General features: G+C 36.0%; 3 protein-coding genes across 3 annotated transcripts; 2 read left to right on the forward strand and 1 right to left on the reverse strand.

Annotated features, from left to right (window-relative positions):
- Positions 1-226: 226 nt before the first annotated feature.
- LOC117435764 (charged multivesicular body protein 4c-like) lies at positions 227-10,075 on the reverse strand. The gene is made up of 5 exons (XM_059020339.1): positions 9,674-10,075; positions 6,107-6,284; positions 5,357-5,471; positions 4,622-4,733; positions 227-3,861 (listed from the first exon to the last, which is right to left on the reverse strand). Exons 1-5 carry the CDS (start codon positions 9,861-9,863, stop codon positions 3,794-3,796), a joined length of 663 nt encoding a protein of 220 aa, XP_058876322.1. The 5' UTR covers positions 9,864-10,075; the 3' UTR covers positions 227-3,793.
- Positions 10,076-10,437: 362 nt separating this feature from the next.
- LOC117435604 (AN1-type zinc finger protein 1-like) lies at positions 10,438-16,137 on the forward strand. Its single transcript, XM_034058927.3, has 8 exons — positions 10,438-10,543; positions 10,884-10,926; positions 11,019-11,058; positions 11,507-11,640; positions 11,725-11,816; positions 12,083-12,201; positions 13,228-13,383; positions 14,766-16,137. Exons 1-8 carry the CDS (start codon positions 10,489-10,491, stop codon positions 14,940-14,942), a joined length of 816 nt encoding a protein of 271 aa, XP_033914818.3. The 5' UTR covers positions 10,438-10,488; the 3' UTR covers positions 14,943-16,137.
- LOC117435605 (sodium/bile acid cotransporter 5-like) lies at positions 15,875-17,450 on the forward strand. The gene is given in 4 exon segments (XM_034058928.3): positions 15,875-16,335; positions 16,337-16,674; positions 16,676-16,819; positions 16,822-17,450. Coding segments are annotated over 4 exon segments (831 nt in total). The 5' UTR covers positions 15,875-16,084; the 3' UTR covers positions 16,920-17,450.
- The last annotated feature ends 1,855 nt before the right edge of the window (positions 17,451-19,305 follow it).

The raw sequence follows: 19,305 nt of genomic DNA on the forward strand, positions 1-19,305 counted from the left end.
TACTGTTATTTCAGTAAAAGCCATATTGAGTGTAACAGCGCAACACCTGGCCAAACTCGTATGTACAGAGGAATGCTTGTTTTTAGTACCACTACTTTGTTTTTAGGGTTTGGGGGGCGGGGGTTCAAAGGTTTATGGGGTTGCATGGTGCACTTTATACATCGAAGGAATCCTTTGTGTCAAATTTCTTGACCAAACTGTTTTTTTTTTTTTCTTTGAAAAGTAACTTTGTGCCTTTTATGTCACTCATTGTTTCATGCACAATCAGTTTGCCAGCTCAACTTATACCTTATTCTTCACACTTTTAATATGCCAATGCTACAAGTGCCTTGCTTACTTTTGCTATGAATAAAACTGCTTGTCTTAATTCTGCTACTGCTTTTAATAGTTGTTACTCTGACATGTATTCAAAACTGTTCATTTTTCAGCTGTGAGTTACTCATGGTGGTATGTACAATGGAATTCCTTGGCATTTAATAGTATAGGAAATGCTGTTTAGAGATGTTTTATGCTTTGTCTTTATTCTTCCTCTGGAAGATTTATTGTGAAATGTTGGCCCAGAAATAACTTTGACGATTATTTCCTAAAGGCAGATCTGCATCCCAAAGTAGTCTGCATTGTGCCTTTGGTAAAATGAGAAATATTCTTTATGTAAAATATTTTATTTTTATTCTGATCTTTCTTGACCTGCAAATGTGTTCTTGTTTTGCATGAATGGAGTATTTGGGTGATTACTTCCCAGATATTTGTGTAGTATGGATATACTGGAAGGGTAACATATCAATGACATGAAATGTAATTGTATTTATGTGCTTAAAATTCTTTATTTTGCGTAAATACATTTTTAATAAATGACATGATTATGCAGTTGTATAGTCTCTCATTGTGCCCCACCTCCCCACGTTATTGATTTTGGATAAGCAGGACACAGCGTCTCTCATTTTATTGACAGGACAGGATTTATAGATAAGGCTTCTGATTTTCTGTGTTTTCCCCATGACTTCTACTCTCCTTTTAAAAATTAAATTGTTACCTGTTAAGCCTTTCGTGAATCTCAATTACAAATAGAGCTGGGACAAAAATCCAAATATTCGAACAAATATTTTTTGACATGTATTCATTCGGATAGAAAAATTGTTCGTATTCACTAGAAATGACAGAAATACCTTGCACCAGTTTAAAATGCCTGAAATTCTGAAATGCCTCGCTTGAACAGTGCCCAACTTGCTGGAAATGCTGTGTAATGATTTTTATAAGATGGTATATATTTTATATATTTTGTTGCGACTTCCTGTTATGTGGAATATAAGAATTGAGAACCAAAACAGTTATTTTATTTGAAGTGTTTAAAAGTTAAATTTCAGTTTTGGTGTGCTTGTTCAGCTACAAAAAGGCACAAGTAAACCTCATGTTATTACTTTATGAAAAACCTATGACTACAGTTTACTGCGAAGAAATGGAAATGGCAAGGAATGAAAAGAAATAAAATGCAGTGTCAACTTTCCTATTTATTTTGTGAATAAACAAAACAACGTTTAACTTGAACTGCTATTTGGCATCCTTTGTTAATTCATTGGGGTAAAGTAAGGCCTACACAACGTATTCTTTACTGGGATATTTTTCTACTTTAACATGTTACATAATGTAAGGTCTTGCTGTAAAATAAAGGCGTGCGCACAGGGTCCACACCCCCTGCCCCTGCTGCTATGCTGTCTCTGCCTGCATTCTGAGCAGTATAATGACTTTTATTACATTTTGAAAACAAACAAATATTTAAATTATGAGCTAACAGTCACAACTGAGAACCCTGTTAATAGTAAAATATATGTAATTTAACTAAATGAGCTTTCAAATCGTAAGTCTTACCTTTTAACTTCAAAGGAGAAGCGACTCCTCTTTATAATGTAAATACAATCACACAGAACAATTGTAATAAAGTATGTCCTGCATAAAATACTTTATTTTTCATTACAGCTTTAATAAAGATTAGATGCTAATTAACTTGGTTGCGATCTTGTTTGTACATTCTGCTTGTAAATCAGAAATGAAGGCTTGGACAATTTAAAAGCCAATTTTGTTAGTCTTTTCCAAAGTTTTGATTGTGCTGCAATTTTTAAATGGTAATCTGAGGTCAACATTGAAGAGACTACTTCAATGTTCAAGTTGTAATAAGAATCGCACAAGACTAGTGAATGATGTTTGAAATAATTTAGCATTGTTTCTTACAATCATTAATCCTGACTAATTGCAGTATATAATGAAGTCTTGCACAAATACATTTTTTTACAAGTTGTATAATTTCACTTCTCTGGTTTTGTACCATGTTGCTTTGGCTGAACAAACCACTTATTCCTTTCCTTGATATCTGTCTGTAGATACGTTTGGGATTTCATAAATGTGCTGTATATGTCTGCCTCTCTAACTACTTTTAGGGAAATGTAAACCAACTGCTCCCTAAACAATAAGGTCACTCAAATGTTATTGCACATGTAATATGTGTGTGTTTTTTTATGATTTCTGTATCCCATTGTTTTTAAGATTGTTATTTGGAAAAATAAAAATAATGTACGCTTTTTTTTTTTTTTTTTTTAAATCAGCAAGTATCACATACTGTAACTTTACAAAGGGAATCTGGATTGTTTACCACCTCTAATATTGTGTTGACATTGCCATGCTTTTTACTGGGTACATGCTATGGTAAATGAACTGTTATCTCAAATACAACAGAGCCACCTTGTGGTGAAGAGATGTAAATATCAATAAACATGTTGATTTTATAAATGTGTGTATCATCAGCAGCAACAGTATTGATATTTGTGCAGCTATACATTTAATAAGACACTTGCCATAGTGTGTGTTTGTCCCTTGTAACCCACATCCACTTCAGGCCCTGGGGTCACAACATGAACATTTACAATTACAATAACTTCTGATGGTTGTCCTTACAAGTTTAATTTCTCTGATTTTTTTTTTTTTTTTTTTTTTTTTTTTAACCGCAGTACAAAGTGGTGCTACAAGAGTTAATAATCACAATGCATTTGATATATTATTACACATTTAAAGAGGAAATAACCTGTAATAAGAAATCTATTATTGTGCAGCACATTATTTAGTGTCATTTTGTGAGGTTTGAGTCTAAGAACAAGATTATTTGAGCAAGATGTTTTTCACCTTTCATGCTACACTTACAAGACTTCATACAACCCAACAAGAGTCTTTTAAATGCAGAATGAATTAATATTAGGAGACATGCTAGCGTCATGCTGTCTTCATAAGTATGTACTATAATTCATGTGCAACACAACCTTGGAAGTGATATAAGACCTTCAATAATTACAACGCAGTGCATAGTAGGTTTATCATTGGGTAATCCAACAGTAAAGAACAATTATACCCTTTTAACAGTATTTGTTTGTAATATTATAGTAACTAAGTCATCAGGCACTTGTGTCAATGAATGCTGGGTTTTTGTCTTGATTACAAGCTTAGAAAAAAGCACTTAGTGTTTAGAGAAATATATAAAATCGGTATATATATATATATAACATACATACATACAAAGAAACAGTTTTTCACTCTACAGAAAAACAGTAAAAAACAAAATCCCCAAAAGCACCTCAATACAAAGTAAAAAGAAAAAAACCCCACAATACTAGAACATGTTCAGAATACTGAAATCTAAAATGTAGTCTTTTGTAAGGAAGTATATATATATATATATATATATATATATATATATATATATATATATATATATATATATATTTTTTTTTTTTTTTTCTTCTTTAAAGCATTATGTTGCCCAGGCTGCTAGCTGTTCCATGTCAAGGTCATCATTGACATCCACCTTTTTCTTGGAAGCTAGAAGAAAGGAACAGTAACATTTTAACATCAATGATGTTAATGGGTGTACGGTACAATTTGGTAAATTAAAAAACTTTTTTTTTTTTTTTTTTCATTAAAACATGCAGGTTCAAAATTAAACAATTTTAAAACAAAGAAATGATTAAATCTTAATTTTAAAAAGGGAGCATGATCATCCAATGCCTCGTTTCCAAAAGCACGTTTCACGTTTCAATGCTTATTTTCCCCAAACCTGGCCAGCCTCGGAAATTCTTGTTGTGCATCACAGATCACTGGGGGACTGTGGAATCATATTGTGTTTTTTTCTGATGAAACCGGCGGTAACAAAATTTTTACAAATAAAAATAAATCTGGTTGAGAAGAAGAGCACAACCAAACAAACAGCCAGGTTTTGTAATTGGGCTTATCATGAATTTTCTTGATGGTACTGTACAACTAAAGGGAGCTCAAGGGTCAAGTGGACAAATACTTCAGTGTAAGGGATTAGCCGATTTATATATAATCATTAGTTTCATACTCGTAAATCGTCTTATCAAATTTCATCACAGCTGGATAAGTGGTATTATCTATATTAGACTATATGTAAAGTGTGAGTATGATGAACAAACAGCTCTATAGTTCACTGTCACCTACGACATGCACCGCCTGTGGGTGGGGGAGATCATAATGCTGTATACTCAAAGATTTAACTATTCATTAATACCAGTAGGTACCCTGTTCCTTTTCCACATTGCTATTATCAATCTGCTCCTCTTACCTGGCCTAGATGGCAGAGATGCTGATGGAACACTGGGCAGTCCTCCCATGCTAACCAGGTTCTGATCAAGCTCCTCCTGTTCCAACTCCTCCAGCTCAGCCAGCAGTTCATCCTGCAGATGCAAACAGCACTTCATGTTTCCACATACTTCAAACTCTAATTGAAATCAAGACTGTAAAGCGACATTATCATGGACTAGTGGTGGTGCTGACCCTGTTAACCATATTACTTTATGAAAAGGAACTGTTTCTCTAATAGTGAAAAGTATTCAGTAAATGTGTTTTATTTGGAATGCATTAAACCACTGCTCCTATACATTTACTGGTGTTAATCAGCACGCACACATTTTAAATTGCAAAAGATTTTGTAAAATCATTGATGTTCCACTGAACATGTAAGGAGGAGATCCATCTACCTAACCTGGCAGCCCTTCTGGTATTGCTCAATCAGCTTACTCTCTCTTCCCTCCATTGCCTGCTTTTTGCCCTTTCTTGTTTTTGGATGGCCAGGCCCTTCTCAGTGTTTTAGATCCACTTTTTTGTATTTCCTAAATTGTATGTACAGCCTTTGATATTCTCTATCCTTATTCATAATGAATGGACTGCCATGGTGCATGGCATCATGGGTAAATAAACATGACAGCAGAAATCCAGCTGAGCGTTACACATACTAAATGTGTCACATCAACCTCCACTTTTATTACATATAAACAGTATTCTCATGTTCATACATTACCTCATCATACTGGTCCCCAAATCCAACTGGTCGGGAGATGGCGTCTGAGATTTCTTGTGCAACCTCTTGCTGCTCAGTAATGTCCTGCATAAGTGTATCAATTTTATCCAAGTCCCTGAAATGCATCAAACACAGATTTTCTTCAAATGGCACTATTCTGTGTGAAACCACAACAACTTGAATTTATACCATTTCTCAAAGTGTCAAAACACCTAGAAACATTGTAACCGCAATGTAACAAATTTCATTCTGAGTGAAACCACAACAACTTTGAATTTATACAATTTCTCAGTGTCAAAACACGTAGAAACATTGTAACCGCAATGTAACACATCTCACTCTGTGGTTTGTGTGGTGTAGTTTTGTACAAAAAAGGACAGTGATTAAAGGTTTTGAAACTTACAGTACACCCTACACAATTAAACAAGTACATCAGTAACATACCACTGCCACACCGAATAGTATCATTAGAAACTAAACATCACTGTGAGCTACGTCCCCTGTATGCACAAATGTAAGTGTGACAGACAGTTCACATGTATAATCCCAGATTATGATCTCCAAATAACAATGTTCTAAACCATGTTTCATCACAATTGTAAGAAAACAAATATCACTGGCCTGAACAAGTGAATTTGGCTTTCTGCTTTCTGCTAACTTAAGATATGATGCTTAGAGATGTATTTGTGAAAGTTGCACTTTCACTGGCAGTCAAATGTTCCAGGTTACTTCACCTATTTTTCTACTTACATGTTCTCATGAGCTCCTTTAATGGCTTTAGCAGCATATCCCATGTTCTTCAACACTTCTGTATTTGTGTTTGCATTCTCCAACGCTTCTCTCTGGAATTCGATGGTAGAAATTGTTCCATCAATCTGAGCCAGCTGCTGCTCAAATCTCTTTTTTCGTTTTAGTGCCTGTAAAGCAGCTTTTAAAATAAAGGACAACTTTAGTCAACATATTAAACAATAGTATTCATTCTAAATATTTGATGTACTTAACAACTTTCGTGGTTTTTTATGTACATATAATTGTTCAGCACATCAATATTTGGTGCTGTTTAATGCAAACTGCGATGTTAATCAATTCATTACAGCAGAAATACATTTTCAGATATGTCACTGTTGGGCCATATTATTTACTTGAAATGTTACCTCTTCTCAGATCTTACACAAATTCAGTACTGTGAATGAATCAATACATTTTGATGTATCAATAGAGTCATTTATGAACAGATACAGTAGCTGAATGAATAATTTTAAAATGGACATGATGCCATCCAAATATTCACCATTTAGGATTGATTTATTAAGAGTAAAGTCCCAATCTAATTGTTTAAAATGTTTATTAAAAAAAGTAAATGAAGGTGCATTAGTTTGCCTCTTGCTAACCACACTAATTTTGACATAAGCACACTATCATAATGAAAAGCCAGCTGACAGCAGTTGTAGAACCAAACATCAATATCATAATTATGTGTTAAACATCTACTCGTCTCTGTTTTTTCTATCGTTAATTTTTGATGAAATGTAAGTATCAAAAATCTTAAACAAAGGCATTTTAATTATTGTACAAACATGAAAATGGTCCAGTCCCGACTGGTTTGAAGATCTGCTTTTAAACTAGACTGAGAGATGTTTATAACTCACTTTCCCCATCAATGCGTACATGTGCCATATGACTGCAGATAAAAATGGAGCAGATGGCTTTGTGTTGCAGAGAAAGAAACAGGAGTCGAATGTAATACTAACTGCAGAATGTCTCAGTAATTTGAGACGTTTCCCTTCTTCAAACATAATGCTAATCAAAGGTGTCAATGCTAATGCAGTTGATTAATTACCAAAATAACTTTCCAAAATCAATGAATAAATAAACTTGAAGTCATTTCATTATTATGAACAAGAACATTATTTACAACAGAGAATTATAACTGTATGGTTTAATATGACTATGAAATCATTTCAATAGCGTTTGCTTACTTTGTAGTACAGTACTGTGGTGACAGACCACTTTACATGGATATTGATTGTGCTACAAAGGTGTATATTAATGCACACATTGTATAAAGCGTTGGTTTAACACACCAAACATAGTTTCTATAGCTTTTTTTTAGGTTTAGGTTTAGGTTCAGGTATTGTACAATATAATACCCAGATCATAGTATTTACTATAATCTGGAGTTAATACACAAGATGTCAAATACCTTTAATATTAGATGTGCAAAACAATTGCCTTTTGATTTTCACACAGGTGTATCTGCTCAAACTACCATGCTTTCAAATATATTGATGCACAAAAGAAACGCAACAAATATTTTAAACATAGATATCCAACAAAATCACAGAAAATGTGATAAGTTTTCAGTATGAAACGTGACACACTGTCAAAATGAAAACATTACAAAGTTCGTATCGGGTATGACCTCCCTGAGCATTAACACAATCCTGACAGCGTTGATGCATAGACCTGATCAGCCTCTGGATAGACTGCTGTGGGATGTTCCGCCACTCTTCCTGTGCAGCTGCAGCCAGCTGGTGAAGGTTGTCTGGTCTCGGTTGTCTCCTGTGGATGGCACTGGCGATTTGGTCCCACAGATGTTCTATTGGACTCGGGTCAGGAGAAAAAGCTGGCCACGGCAAGACCTCAACACAGTTTTCTTGAAGTCATGCAATTGTAATCCTAGCACTGTGTGGTCTTGCATTGTCCTGCTGGAAAATTGACACTTCCAGACTGGCTTGCAGGAACAGAAAAACTGTTGCCTCAAGGACTTCGTCAATGTATCACTGAGCAATAAGATTGCCCTCAATCTACACCAAAGGCATTCTTGTGTTAAAGGAGATTCCTCCCCACATCATCACACTTCCACTGCCCCACCGGTTGGCTTGAACAACGGTACAGTCCTGGGCTGGTGTGGTGACCCTCTGCCTTCCAGGACGTGGCCTGTCCCTCACAGAGCCGGTTTCCTGGTTTCTCTGGACTAGTCTGCTGATTGTTGAAGCAGAAAATCTCACTCTACGGGCAACTTCTCTCATAGAGGCCGCCTTCAATCATGCCGATGCAACCAGCCGATCTTCATTACTCAAGCGGGGTCGTAGCTTTCCCTGTTCTTGCATTAATTAAAATCATGTATTTTCGAATTCCTTTTTATACAGATTCTTTATCAACTCATTTTTGGCAATTTTAACTCAACTCAAATACCAAACACTGAGCATCTGGCGTTTTTATGAAATCACATGACTTGAGCTCAGTATTTTGTTATCCCAAGGAACAATACTACTCAAACAATCAACAAACATATCTGCTCACTATTTAAAATGTAAATAACATTATGTATGCGCCCAATTAGCTACTGATGTAAAACTTAGACTGTTGCGTTTTCATTGTGCATCAGTATATATAGTAGTCTAGTTTCAATACTTAATGGCTACCAGTCAAAACCTGTTTTGATATTTGACCTTGTATATGGTACAATATTGTAGGTCAGTAACCTTTAAATATACTTCATCTACAGAAAGAAATAGAAAACATCCTTATGTTGTTGACTGTCTACAGTTTGCATGTGTCATCCTGTTAATGATGGGTCTACAGTAGTCTGAAATAAACATCCTTCACACTGTCTTGCTAAAGCTAGGTTGAAGTTGCCAATATCTGGAATTTCCTAACATTTTCAAAATGCACAACACATTGCCATACACTTCATTATTAGCATTTCAATTCACTTAATTTACAACAAGTCCCCATGCTTTATTTGCAGGACAGTCCATTTCAAGTTAGCACTCTAAAACCAGGGTAATAATGAATTAATGGGTAAAGACATACTGTGTAACTGATGCTATAGAAATTATCCAGTTAAGGACCGACTACTGTATATAGTATGAACTACAAATAAAATCACCAGGTAAAGCTCTGGACACTTTACTATTAAGACAGATTCTTTATAGTCAACAGTACCCTCTCGGTTCTCAAGATAATATTGTAAACAGGTGGGCCACCTCCACAGAGGATATAAATTACAAAACCTGGTGATGAGCTGCATTTACCAAAATCACTTGCACTATGTATGCCCTGTTTGGCGTGTGTAAGGTTTATTAGAAGAACATTCAAAAGAGTATTAATCCAGGGTGTGAATGATAATTCAGTAGCCTTGCTCGTGCGTCATTGTGTGCAACAGTCACCACCTGTTTGTTGTTGCTGTTGTTGTTGTTTTCTCTCTACGCCTGTTCATAATTAAAGGTAGTCAAAAAAACGTTTCGATTTTTTCACATCCCACCCACCGCTATATTTCACAGCGTGTCTTATTCGGTGTATTGTCCTTACCTCTTTTATTCTTGGTGCCATGCTTTTTAGCAGTGGTTAGCTCTTGCTGTATTCTGTTTTCCAGGTACTCTTGTTTTTTAGTTAGCATTTCCTCAGTCTCCCTGAGTTTGTGGATCGCCTCTTGAGGAGTCGGACCTCGGTTTTTCGATGAAGTCGACCCTACTTTGAAAAACTTGGAAATTTTACTCATTATGTAAAATGTTCAAAACTATGTGATCGAAATGTAAATAGAAAAATGAAAGACAAGAAACTAAACTTTCGATGCTGTACCAAACAATCGACGATGAAAATATGTCACTTCCTCATAAATTAAAACGTCAGGAATGAAGGGAGTGTCTACAGGCTCAGCCAGGTACATTACTTACAGTACAATACATGTCATCACACAATTACAGTACGTTGCTTTATAAAACTGTGATTCTTAATGAATTGCAGTGCACCGCTGGGATGTGATTTGGGTGCCAATTATATTTAACTTAATTTGCTAATTGCAGATGACTTCATTTCTGATTGACGTCTCTGTAAAATGATCCTAAAAAAGGAATGTTTTGTTTTTGTTTTCGTTTTTCAGAAAACATGTCCAACAAAATTGATACAGTCTAGTAGTACGGCTGGCAATGGCTATTTTTTCATACACTCGAGATATCAGCAATCCCATATTATAAAACATATTCAATTTGAAATATATTTCGGGGGGGGGGGGGGGGGGGAAGGGGGTTTTCTTGCATGTGAACATCAGTATTTACTTGATCCCTGCCGTTACGTCATGGTGATGGAAGTGGGTCATATTTCAAAGGTGAAAGTTGAAAACAAACATGGCTGAACTGGATATAGGCAAACACTGTGTTGTGGAGGACTGTAAACAAAAGGGTAAAACTATCCATCTAATTCCTTTAAAACTGACAATTAATATCGGGTGAAAAAAAGTAACATTGCTCATTGTGTATGATAAGAGAAGGTTGCTTGCTAACAAATATGGGAATCTGACATTTTTTGGTGTTAAGCAATGATGTGCAGCAAAGTTGCATTCAAGGATTTGTGATACTTTTATAGTAGAATATGAAGTTATTTATTCCAAACTATGAAAAAAAAACTTGGCAAACAAAGATACTGTAGAAAGAAAATATATACGTTATGTGTGTTTTTTTTTAAAAAAGCCTAAACCTATTCTGTGTTGTGAGTGGCTGTAATATCATCTGTTTATTTTCAGATTTTCTGCCATTTATTTGTGATGGCTGTTCAGAGGTTTTCTGGTAAGCCCTTTTTTGATGGGGAAAAAAATAATAATACACGCACACAATCAGAGCAATCCACGTTCCAGTAATTATGTTGTGTGTTTTTTAAGTGTCGAACACCGAAGAAGAGACTCTCACTCCTGTTCTGAGGTAGGCATATGTCGGTGATTATAATGCTGTGCTACTCAAAAGTGTTTACTGTAGAAGGGGACACTGCTGACCTGTTAACATATTTCTGCATGAATATGGCAGCTGCTCGTGCCTTCAGTTTTAAAAATTAGGTATTAATTAGGTATGGATTTTTCAGGTGTGTTTGCAATTGCATTGTAGTTGAACAGCCCTTTGCACAATTTCGTTAAGATATGTTGCCCTCTAAAATAATTTATACACGAGTCTGTTTGTTTAACAGTGAACTTGATAAATACAGTTTCACTGTGGACTCACAATATCCAAGTTAAGACATTTGGTAAAACTCAGCACTGCAACTTATCAACATGTTAACGGTTATACTAAAATGTGTACTGAATAAAATGCATAAATGAAAGAGTATATAATTACTGGTGTTTTCTCTGTAAAAAAAAACTTCTTTTTTATGTAGGTCAATGTAAAAAAGGAAACCGTGAAGTGTGGAGGGAACACCTGTACATCCTATCCATGCACATACCATGGGTGCAATGGGAAAGAGCTGTTGCCAGTTGTCTGCACACATTGTGAGAAACATTTCTGCCTAGCGTAAGTATAGCTAATATGAACACAACTAGTTCTAGCCAGCCAGTGGTTTGAAATCCTCTAAATTGTCTTTTTTGCATTTTACAGCCATCGTCATCAAGATGCCCATGAGTGTGAGAAGCTGGAGGTTCCCAAACCACGCATGGCCTCCACACAGCAACTTGTCAAAGAAATCGTAGGTTAGTATTGCGTTTTGTTTTAATATTAAGATGTCAAGAATGAAAGGGTGTGTCTGCTGTACAAAAAAAAAATCCTTATGTTGTGCATAAGGTCTTGATAGTTGTACTTTGCTTTTATTTATTTTAAAACAGTATTATAAATTAAGAATCACTCAATCGAGGAAAAGAAAATTGTGGTTTAAAAGTGTTTCTTGACTTTGATTTTATGTTTTTTCTTAACCCATACTTCCATATCGCAAGCCATTATACATTGTGTTACTTTACAGAATCAAAGAAATCTGCTCCAGCCAGAGGTAGAAGAGGTGCAAAAAATAGTGAAACTGCTGCGAAGGTTGCACTGATGAAACTGAAATTGCATGCAGTTGGAGATAAATCATTACCACAGGTATTTCTTAATTTAATTGTATCCCTTGTTATGTTATGAAGTCCTGTCCACAGATGAGGTGTGGAATAAGCAGCTGCAATGTCCACAGATGAGGTGTGGAATAAGCAGCTGCAATGTCCACAGATGAGGTGTGGAATAAGCAGCTGCAATGTCCACAGATGAGGTGTGGAATAAGCAGCTGCAATGTCCACAGATGAGGTGTGGAATAAGCAGCTGCAATGTCCACTTTTTGACACCAGTTTGCCTGTGAATATGTACAGTGCTGTAGAGGAGCCATCCTCTGGGAGTTGACAGGGCAATGTGTGCACTATGGGTCTGATTTTTAATGTGTTGGTGTGTGAAAGAAAAATAAAACAGCTAATTTTACAAAACTAGTATCAAACAACACAAGTTTTTTTACACCTAATGTTAAAACCAATCTTGGACCACCTTACCCAAGGCAAATACAATTTGCACCATTACTGGTGAAAGGAAAATGTTACTGCTAATGTAACAAAACTAATAACAAACAAACCAGAACATTAATTTATGGCCAGAAGGTATTTTAAAGTTATTATTGTACAATAATAATGGAAAGTGTGTGGTAAGGGAATACAATTATTAGAAGAAGATCACTTGAATTGGTGTTTAGTTCAAAGGAAAAAGCGTGCCCACTAGATGGTGTAGTTATTCTGCAAATGTATTGAAATTCCAGACAAAAAGTATTAAAGATTTCACAACTACCAGACACAGCTCTCCCATTGTTTTCTATGAAGGTCAGCCATTCTGTTATTACCTCAATAATGGAACATCAAACAGAGCACAGTTCAGATGAGACCTTTACTAAAACCATTGCAACTCATGCTTCACTCAGATGCTTGAGTCTTGCTCTTTCAGTGGACTATAATAGTAAATGACAAAGGTAAATAAATTAGTAACTATAAAAAAGTCCTCCAGCTTTATTGACTCATGAGTTGTATTATTGCCTCATAACATGCTATAGCAAGGCTATTATCCCTTAATGAAATCTATTTTTTTCCACTGCAGACTGAAAGAACTTATTTTCAAGTGTTCTTGCCAAAAGGAGGCACAGAGAAAAGTAAACCCATATTCTTCTGTTCAAAGTGGAGTGTTGGCAAAGTGGTGGATTATGCAGCATCGCTGGCAAATCTCAAAAATAACAATAACATACTAACAGCCAAGGTAACTATATCTGTTCTGTCTTGTTACGATAAACAGTGCCTTGACAAAATCTTGAAGTGAGGAAAGATTTTTTGTTAAACTTTCACAAATGTCTATTCCACAAAACTATAGGTATGTTCCCACTTTTTCCAAATCAAATCAATACCTTGTTTTATAAGCATACTCCAAGCGTAACATTAAATCAGTGCATTTAAAAGGTACATCAGCACTACATGAAAGATACAGCATAAACTATCCCATTTTGCTGTTCCAAATTTATTTGGTCATTGTATAGTAATCCATATGCGCCCAAACAGCTGCATAATGCCACACTGCTAAGTCCACAATCACTGGTCTCAAGCATCTCTTCTGAGCCAAAAAAACATGACTTCCGCATGTACCCTCACATGTGCTCTGAAACATACTGGCACATGCCCAATGAAGCGTTGTATAAGCTATACTACCTCCGTGTGGAAACACACTAGTCTGTGTGACAAACATTGGCCGTCTGATTTTCCATAAGGAAGGAACTTATAGGAGATGGAATTTGTGTCCGAATTCGACTTTCCCACTCAACGGTGTGTAGATGATTGTGCATGTGTTGTGTCAGGAAATGCAAATGAAAAACAAATACAAAGGATGAAAACATGCAATATTCATTTTTTTTAGGTCAGATCATCCTCAAAGACCTCATTTTATATATATATATATATATATATATATATATATATATATAATATATATATATATTATTATTTTTTATTAAATTTAATATTAATCATAATAATACATCAAAATATAACTTGTGAAGGAAACATGTACAGTGTGAAAGATGTCAACTACACAAAATGAAAGCAGGTACAGGTTCCTTCCTTATGGAAAATCAGACAGCCCATGTTTGTCACACAGACTAGTGTGTTTCCACACGGAGGTAATTTAACTTATACAACGCTTCACTGGGCATGCGCCAGTATGTTTCAGAGCACATGTGAGGGTACATGTGGAAGTCATGTTTTTTTGGCTCAGAAGAGATGCTTGAGAACAGTGATTTTGGACAAAGCAGTGTGGCATTATGCAGATGTTTGGGCGCATACAGACTATTGTACAATGACCAAATACGTTTGGAACAGCAAGGTGGGATAGTTTATGTGTTATCTTTCATGTAGTGCTGATGTACCCTTTAACATAACCAGCATCACCCATATTCATAGCCAAGTCAAAAGTTATCAAACTGCTTTCACTATGAGAAAAAATTCTACCCAGTGTATTTATTTTATTAGTTTTCAGCTCATTTTATTGTTTTATATTACAGAATTAATGTGCACGTTTATCCTCTCCACCAATCCTTCTATTGTTTTACTATCTGAAGCAATTACAATGTCCTCATTTTGTTTGTTTTGCAGAAACTGAGATTGTGCCATCCTCTCTCGGGTGAAGCATTACAAATGGACAGTACCTTAGAATCATGGGTGTGCAACACTGAGTGTCCTCTCTATAATGGTGGAAATGTCATTTTGGAATACCTAGACAATGACTGTAAAGGGGTAGATGATGTGAATTCCTATTTTGGCAGCCCTTAATGAAACAAAACAAAAAAAAAAACTCTTGCATTTTAAAAATGTTCATGGACACATTTACAACAGATTTTTTTCTTTCATTTCACAATTTATTAAAATACTGTTTTGATTGTACTTTTTTTTTTCTTAGTACATAAATGTAGTGTACTGGATGGGGAGTGTGTGGTAAGTGAGGAGCAGAAGGATTAAGATCACTTAAGTTGGTGTTTAGTTCAGAGGAAAAAATCAGTCCACTAGGTGGTGTAGTTATTTTTATATTGCATACTGTATTGTATTTAGAAATAAATTCTAAATATGCATACAGTATGCATGCAGACATCAGTAGTTTAGTGTAATGCAACAGTGACTGCTGCAGTATTCATTGGTTTGTGTTTCCTTTGTTAGGTTTGGTAGTTCATGTATGAAAGGGGGTTATGTAATAATAATAATAATAATTTGATTGTCGGGTGAGTGAAAAGCAATGTGAAGCATGTTGTGTGGGTGTATTTAGAAGTGTTATGTGTGAAGCTACAGCCTAATTTAAAGGTTTTAAAACAATTAGCTTCTCTATTATTTTCACTTCCCTTTACTGTTTGTAATTTCGTTTTAAAAATATTTTTTATACGTTTTAAATATTTCTTTCTTAGTGAATTCTGTCAGTCCTCTATGTAAGTAAAGTGACATGTGCTCTCTGTGCTGGACATTTCCCCTTGATAGCGGAGTACAGTATAGAAAGTAAAGGTTAGTTGTAAAATACACAATGGCTGAGGTCCCAACTGGAATGGCTTCTGTCAGTTAAGAGCTATTTAAAGGTGTATAATTAGGAGGAGTAACTGCTACATACAGGCCTGTATGAGAAATATGTCAAGTTAATAAAAGCAATTTTTAAAAATGTATTTATTATCAGATGGTGAAGAATTTGAGTTTAACACACAGCCATAATAAAGTACTTGAAAATGAGAAGAGGAGGGTGTAGTGTAGCTGACACCTTTTTACTTCATCCATATTTTCCCTATTGGGATGTATCTGGAATAAATCAAAACGACTGCAAAACGGTGGTGGTGGTGTTAATAAAGCGAAGAGCATGTATTTTAAGGTATTGGGTAGCAATCCTTTATGTGAATACAAAATATTCCATTAAACATTTTCCTTGCTTTGCTTTTCTGATGATTCTGTCAATGATACTTATAAATAAATGTGCCTTTGGCTGCAAAATTGAGCTAGAAACACGATGCAGTTTGTGGAAAAGACCGTCACCTGTTGTGCCTGGAACTTTTATACAGTTTACCCTAACGCCCCTCTATGGATATTTACTGACTCGAGTATTTGGGCTTGATCAAGCTTTGTCAGTTGGATTGATTATAACCTGCTCCTGTCCGGGTGGAGGTGGTGGGTACCTTTTTGCTGTGCTGCTGGATAGAAATCTCAATGACATTCGTGTCAACAATTATCGCTATTGCTGTAATACCAATAACTGCAATGATATATATCCAGGTGTTAGGACTATTGAGTTCATTGCACATCCCTTTTGATAAAATGGTTATTACTGTTGTATCTATTGTTATTCCGGTATCACTTGGAATATTAATTAAGCAGTGCTTTCCCAGAGTAGCTAAAGCTTTTGTGGGCTTTGAAAAGCCATTCACTGTCATTTTAATCGCTATTTCATTTTATATTGGTTTTAAAATGGGAACTGCATTTATTCAAGGAATCAATAAAGGCTTGCTGCTAATTTGTATTCTATTTCCTCAATGTTGGCTACTTTTGTGCCAAGTGTCTAAAATTGCCTTTTCCGGTCTGTCGAACTGTTGCCATTGAGACTGGAATGCAAAACAGGCTCTTGGCACTGGCAATCCTGCAGCTCTCTCTCTCGCAGGAAGAGGCGGATTTGACGACTTTATCGTTGTGGCCATGAGCACTTGTTGTGAAATCCTGCTGCTTTTCATGTTCTACAGTATAAGAAAAAAGTATATAAAAAAAGAAAGGTCTACCTTCAAATAAATTCACAGCTCATCTTGTTCAATGTATTATTAATCTGTGGTACCAGTACCAGTAAACCCCTGGGGGGAAGCTATATTTTTCATAAAAGTTGTCTTTTTCAAAAGATGCATAATTCCAACATGTAAAGTACTTTATACAGACTGTTCATTATTAAAAAGACAATATATATGTACACCACTGGCAAGCTTTTTTAGTGTGAGAATCCACTGTGTGGCCATTCTGATGTCATTATTTAAATGTTGTTGGCCTCCCATGATCCTGAATCCAATGACACATAACCAACATGTAGCAGCCAAGTTTGCAGAACATTGTGACTGACAAACATTCATTCTTCAGTAAATGAGAAAAAAGGTTTACTTTATTCAAGCATTATAATTACTCACACCACAGCATAGATTAGCTATAGAAAACACCATGTGTTAGTAAATCTGTAACTGCTATCTTACTGATATGACCACCAGTACAACCAGACTTCCAGTACAGGACATCTGGCCAGTCATCAGAGATAGTGATTGCAGAACTGCGTGAATGTGTTCTAAGTGTTAACATACTTTTTTTTTTTTTTTTTTTTTTAATTTAGTCGTTGCCAATTATTTTTACCCCGGTTTTCACCCCAATTTAGCATGCCCAATTATTATCTGTATCCCCGGCTCACCACTCGCAACCCCCCCGCCGACTCGGGAAACGGAGGCTGGAACACGCGTCCTCCGAAACGTGCTCCTTCCAAGCCGTCATTTTTCGCACTGCAGATCCACAGCAATGCCACCAGACCTATAGTGCCGGAGGACAACACAGATCTGGCGGCTCCGCTGCAGAGCCACAGGCGCCCTATCGGCCACAGGGGTCGCTGATGCGCGGTGAGCCGTGGATTCCCCTGCCGACCTAAGTCCTCCCTACCCGGGCAACGCTCAGCCAATTGTGCGCCGCCCCCTAGGAACTCTCGGTCACGGTCAGCTGTGACATAGCCTGGATTCGAACCTGCGATCTCCAGGCTATAGGGCACATCCTGCGAGGAGCGCCTTTACTGGATGCGCCACTCGGGAGCCCCCAGTGTTAACGTACTTGACATACTCTTACATACTTCTCAATTGTGTTTTGTTATGATGGGGATCATCTTGGCTGACTTAGCTTCTTTGGCCCTGCCCATGATAAGATGACATCAATCATGAAAGTGTTGTTGAACGCGCACATGTTCTGTCCTTTTACCATGCTGTATACCGCAATACACTTGTATAAGGGGTCTGGCATACATTATTTGTAAATGTGCACCTCCTCACATGACAGACTAACAAATGGTAGTAATAGGAACATTTTATCCCACTGTATTGATACACACACACAAAAAAAAACTGTCATTTGAATTATTAATTATTTATTAAACTAAATTGCTGTTTGTTGAGGCCACCTGGTTTGGCGTTCTTACCAGCCTAGTATTCTATGAACAAGAAGCTACTTTTCATACCTGCTGTATGTCGCTGACGCTCAAATTGTGTAACAACAGCACCCTTTATATTCCTCAGGGACCTTAATACTGTAGAAGATGTCTTTTGTAAAAATAATAGTAATAAAAAAATATATATATATATATATATATATATATATATATATATATATATATATATATATATATATATATTTATTTTACTCATTGAATGCCACAGTACTGGTGCACATTTACCATTGAGATGCTCTGTATTGAGTTTGGGGTCAAAATAAAAATGTATTTCAAGTGTAGCAATTTAGCAGCTCTAGTTTTTCTTATCTGTGGCGGGGATGTCAAAAAGTTACCTGGTAGATCAGGTAACAGAAACTGATCAAAAGGTGGTCAATGATTATATCTTCAATCTGAGAGAAATCTCCAACTCACAGGCAATTTTCTACCTATTTTTTTCTAAATGTCTATTTTTAAAAAGAGACTTCTTTCTAAAAGTTCAGTGAGAAAAAAATATATATTTTTTGATTGACATGATTTTGATGATGGAGTGTTGCCAGGTAAAGTACTAAGTGTATTTGAATTTTGACGCTGAACAATGTTGTGGGCTAAACCTATTTATTTTGTTAGCTGAAATGACACACAGCACAACCTTTACTCAAGAGAAGTGTCAGTGCACACTTTGTCTCTTGCAGTCATATGAACATACTGGACATCTCCCTCAATGGTGCTAGGGCATGCCCACATCAGTAAGGTGAATAGTGCCGCGTCTTCAGCAGATATAGTTGATGAAGGTGAACCCAAACTGCTCCAAAGTGATTTGTCCATTGGCCTGTGCCAAACTGTAGTTATCATTAATTAAACAGTGAGATTTGCATGTGTTATGTATGGGAAATAAAATGTTGTTAGATGAAGTTGTGTAAGTTTGTTGAAACAAAAACTAGTGATTACTCA

The sequence above is a fragment of the Acipenser ruthenus genome, chromosome 3 (assembly GCF_902713425.1).
Source record: "Acipenser ruthenus chromosome 3, fAciRut3.2 maternal haplotype, whole genome shotgun sequence".
In the NCBI taxonomy this organism is placed as follows: Eukaryota; Metazoa; Chordata; class Actinopteri; order Acipenseriformes; family Acipenseridae; genus Acipenser; species Acipenser ruthenus.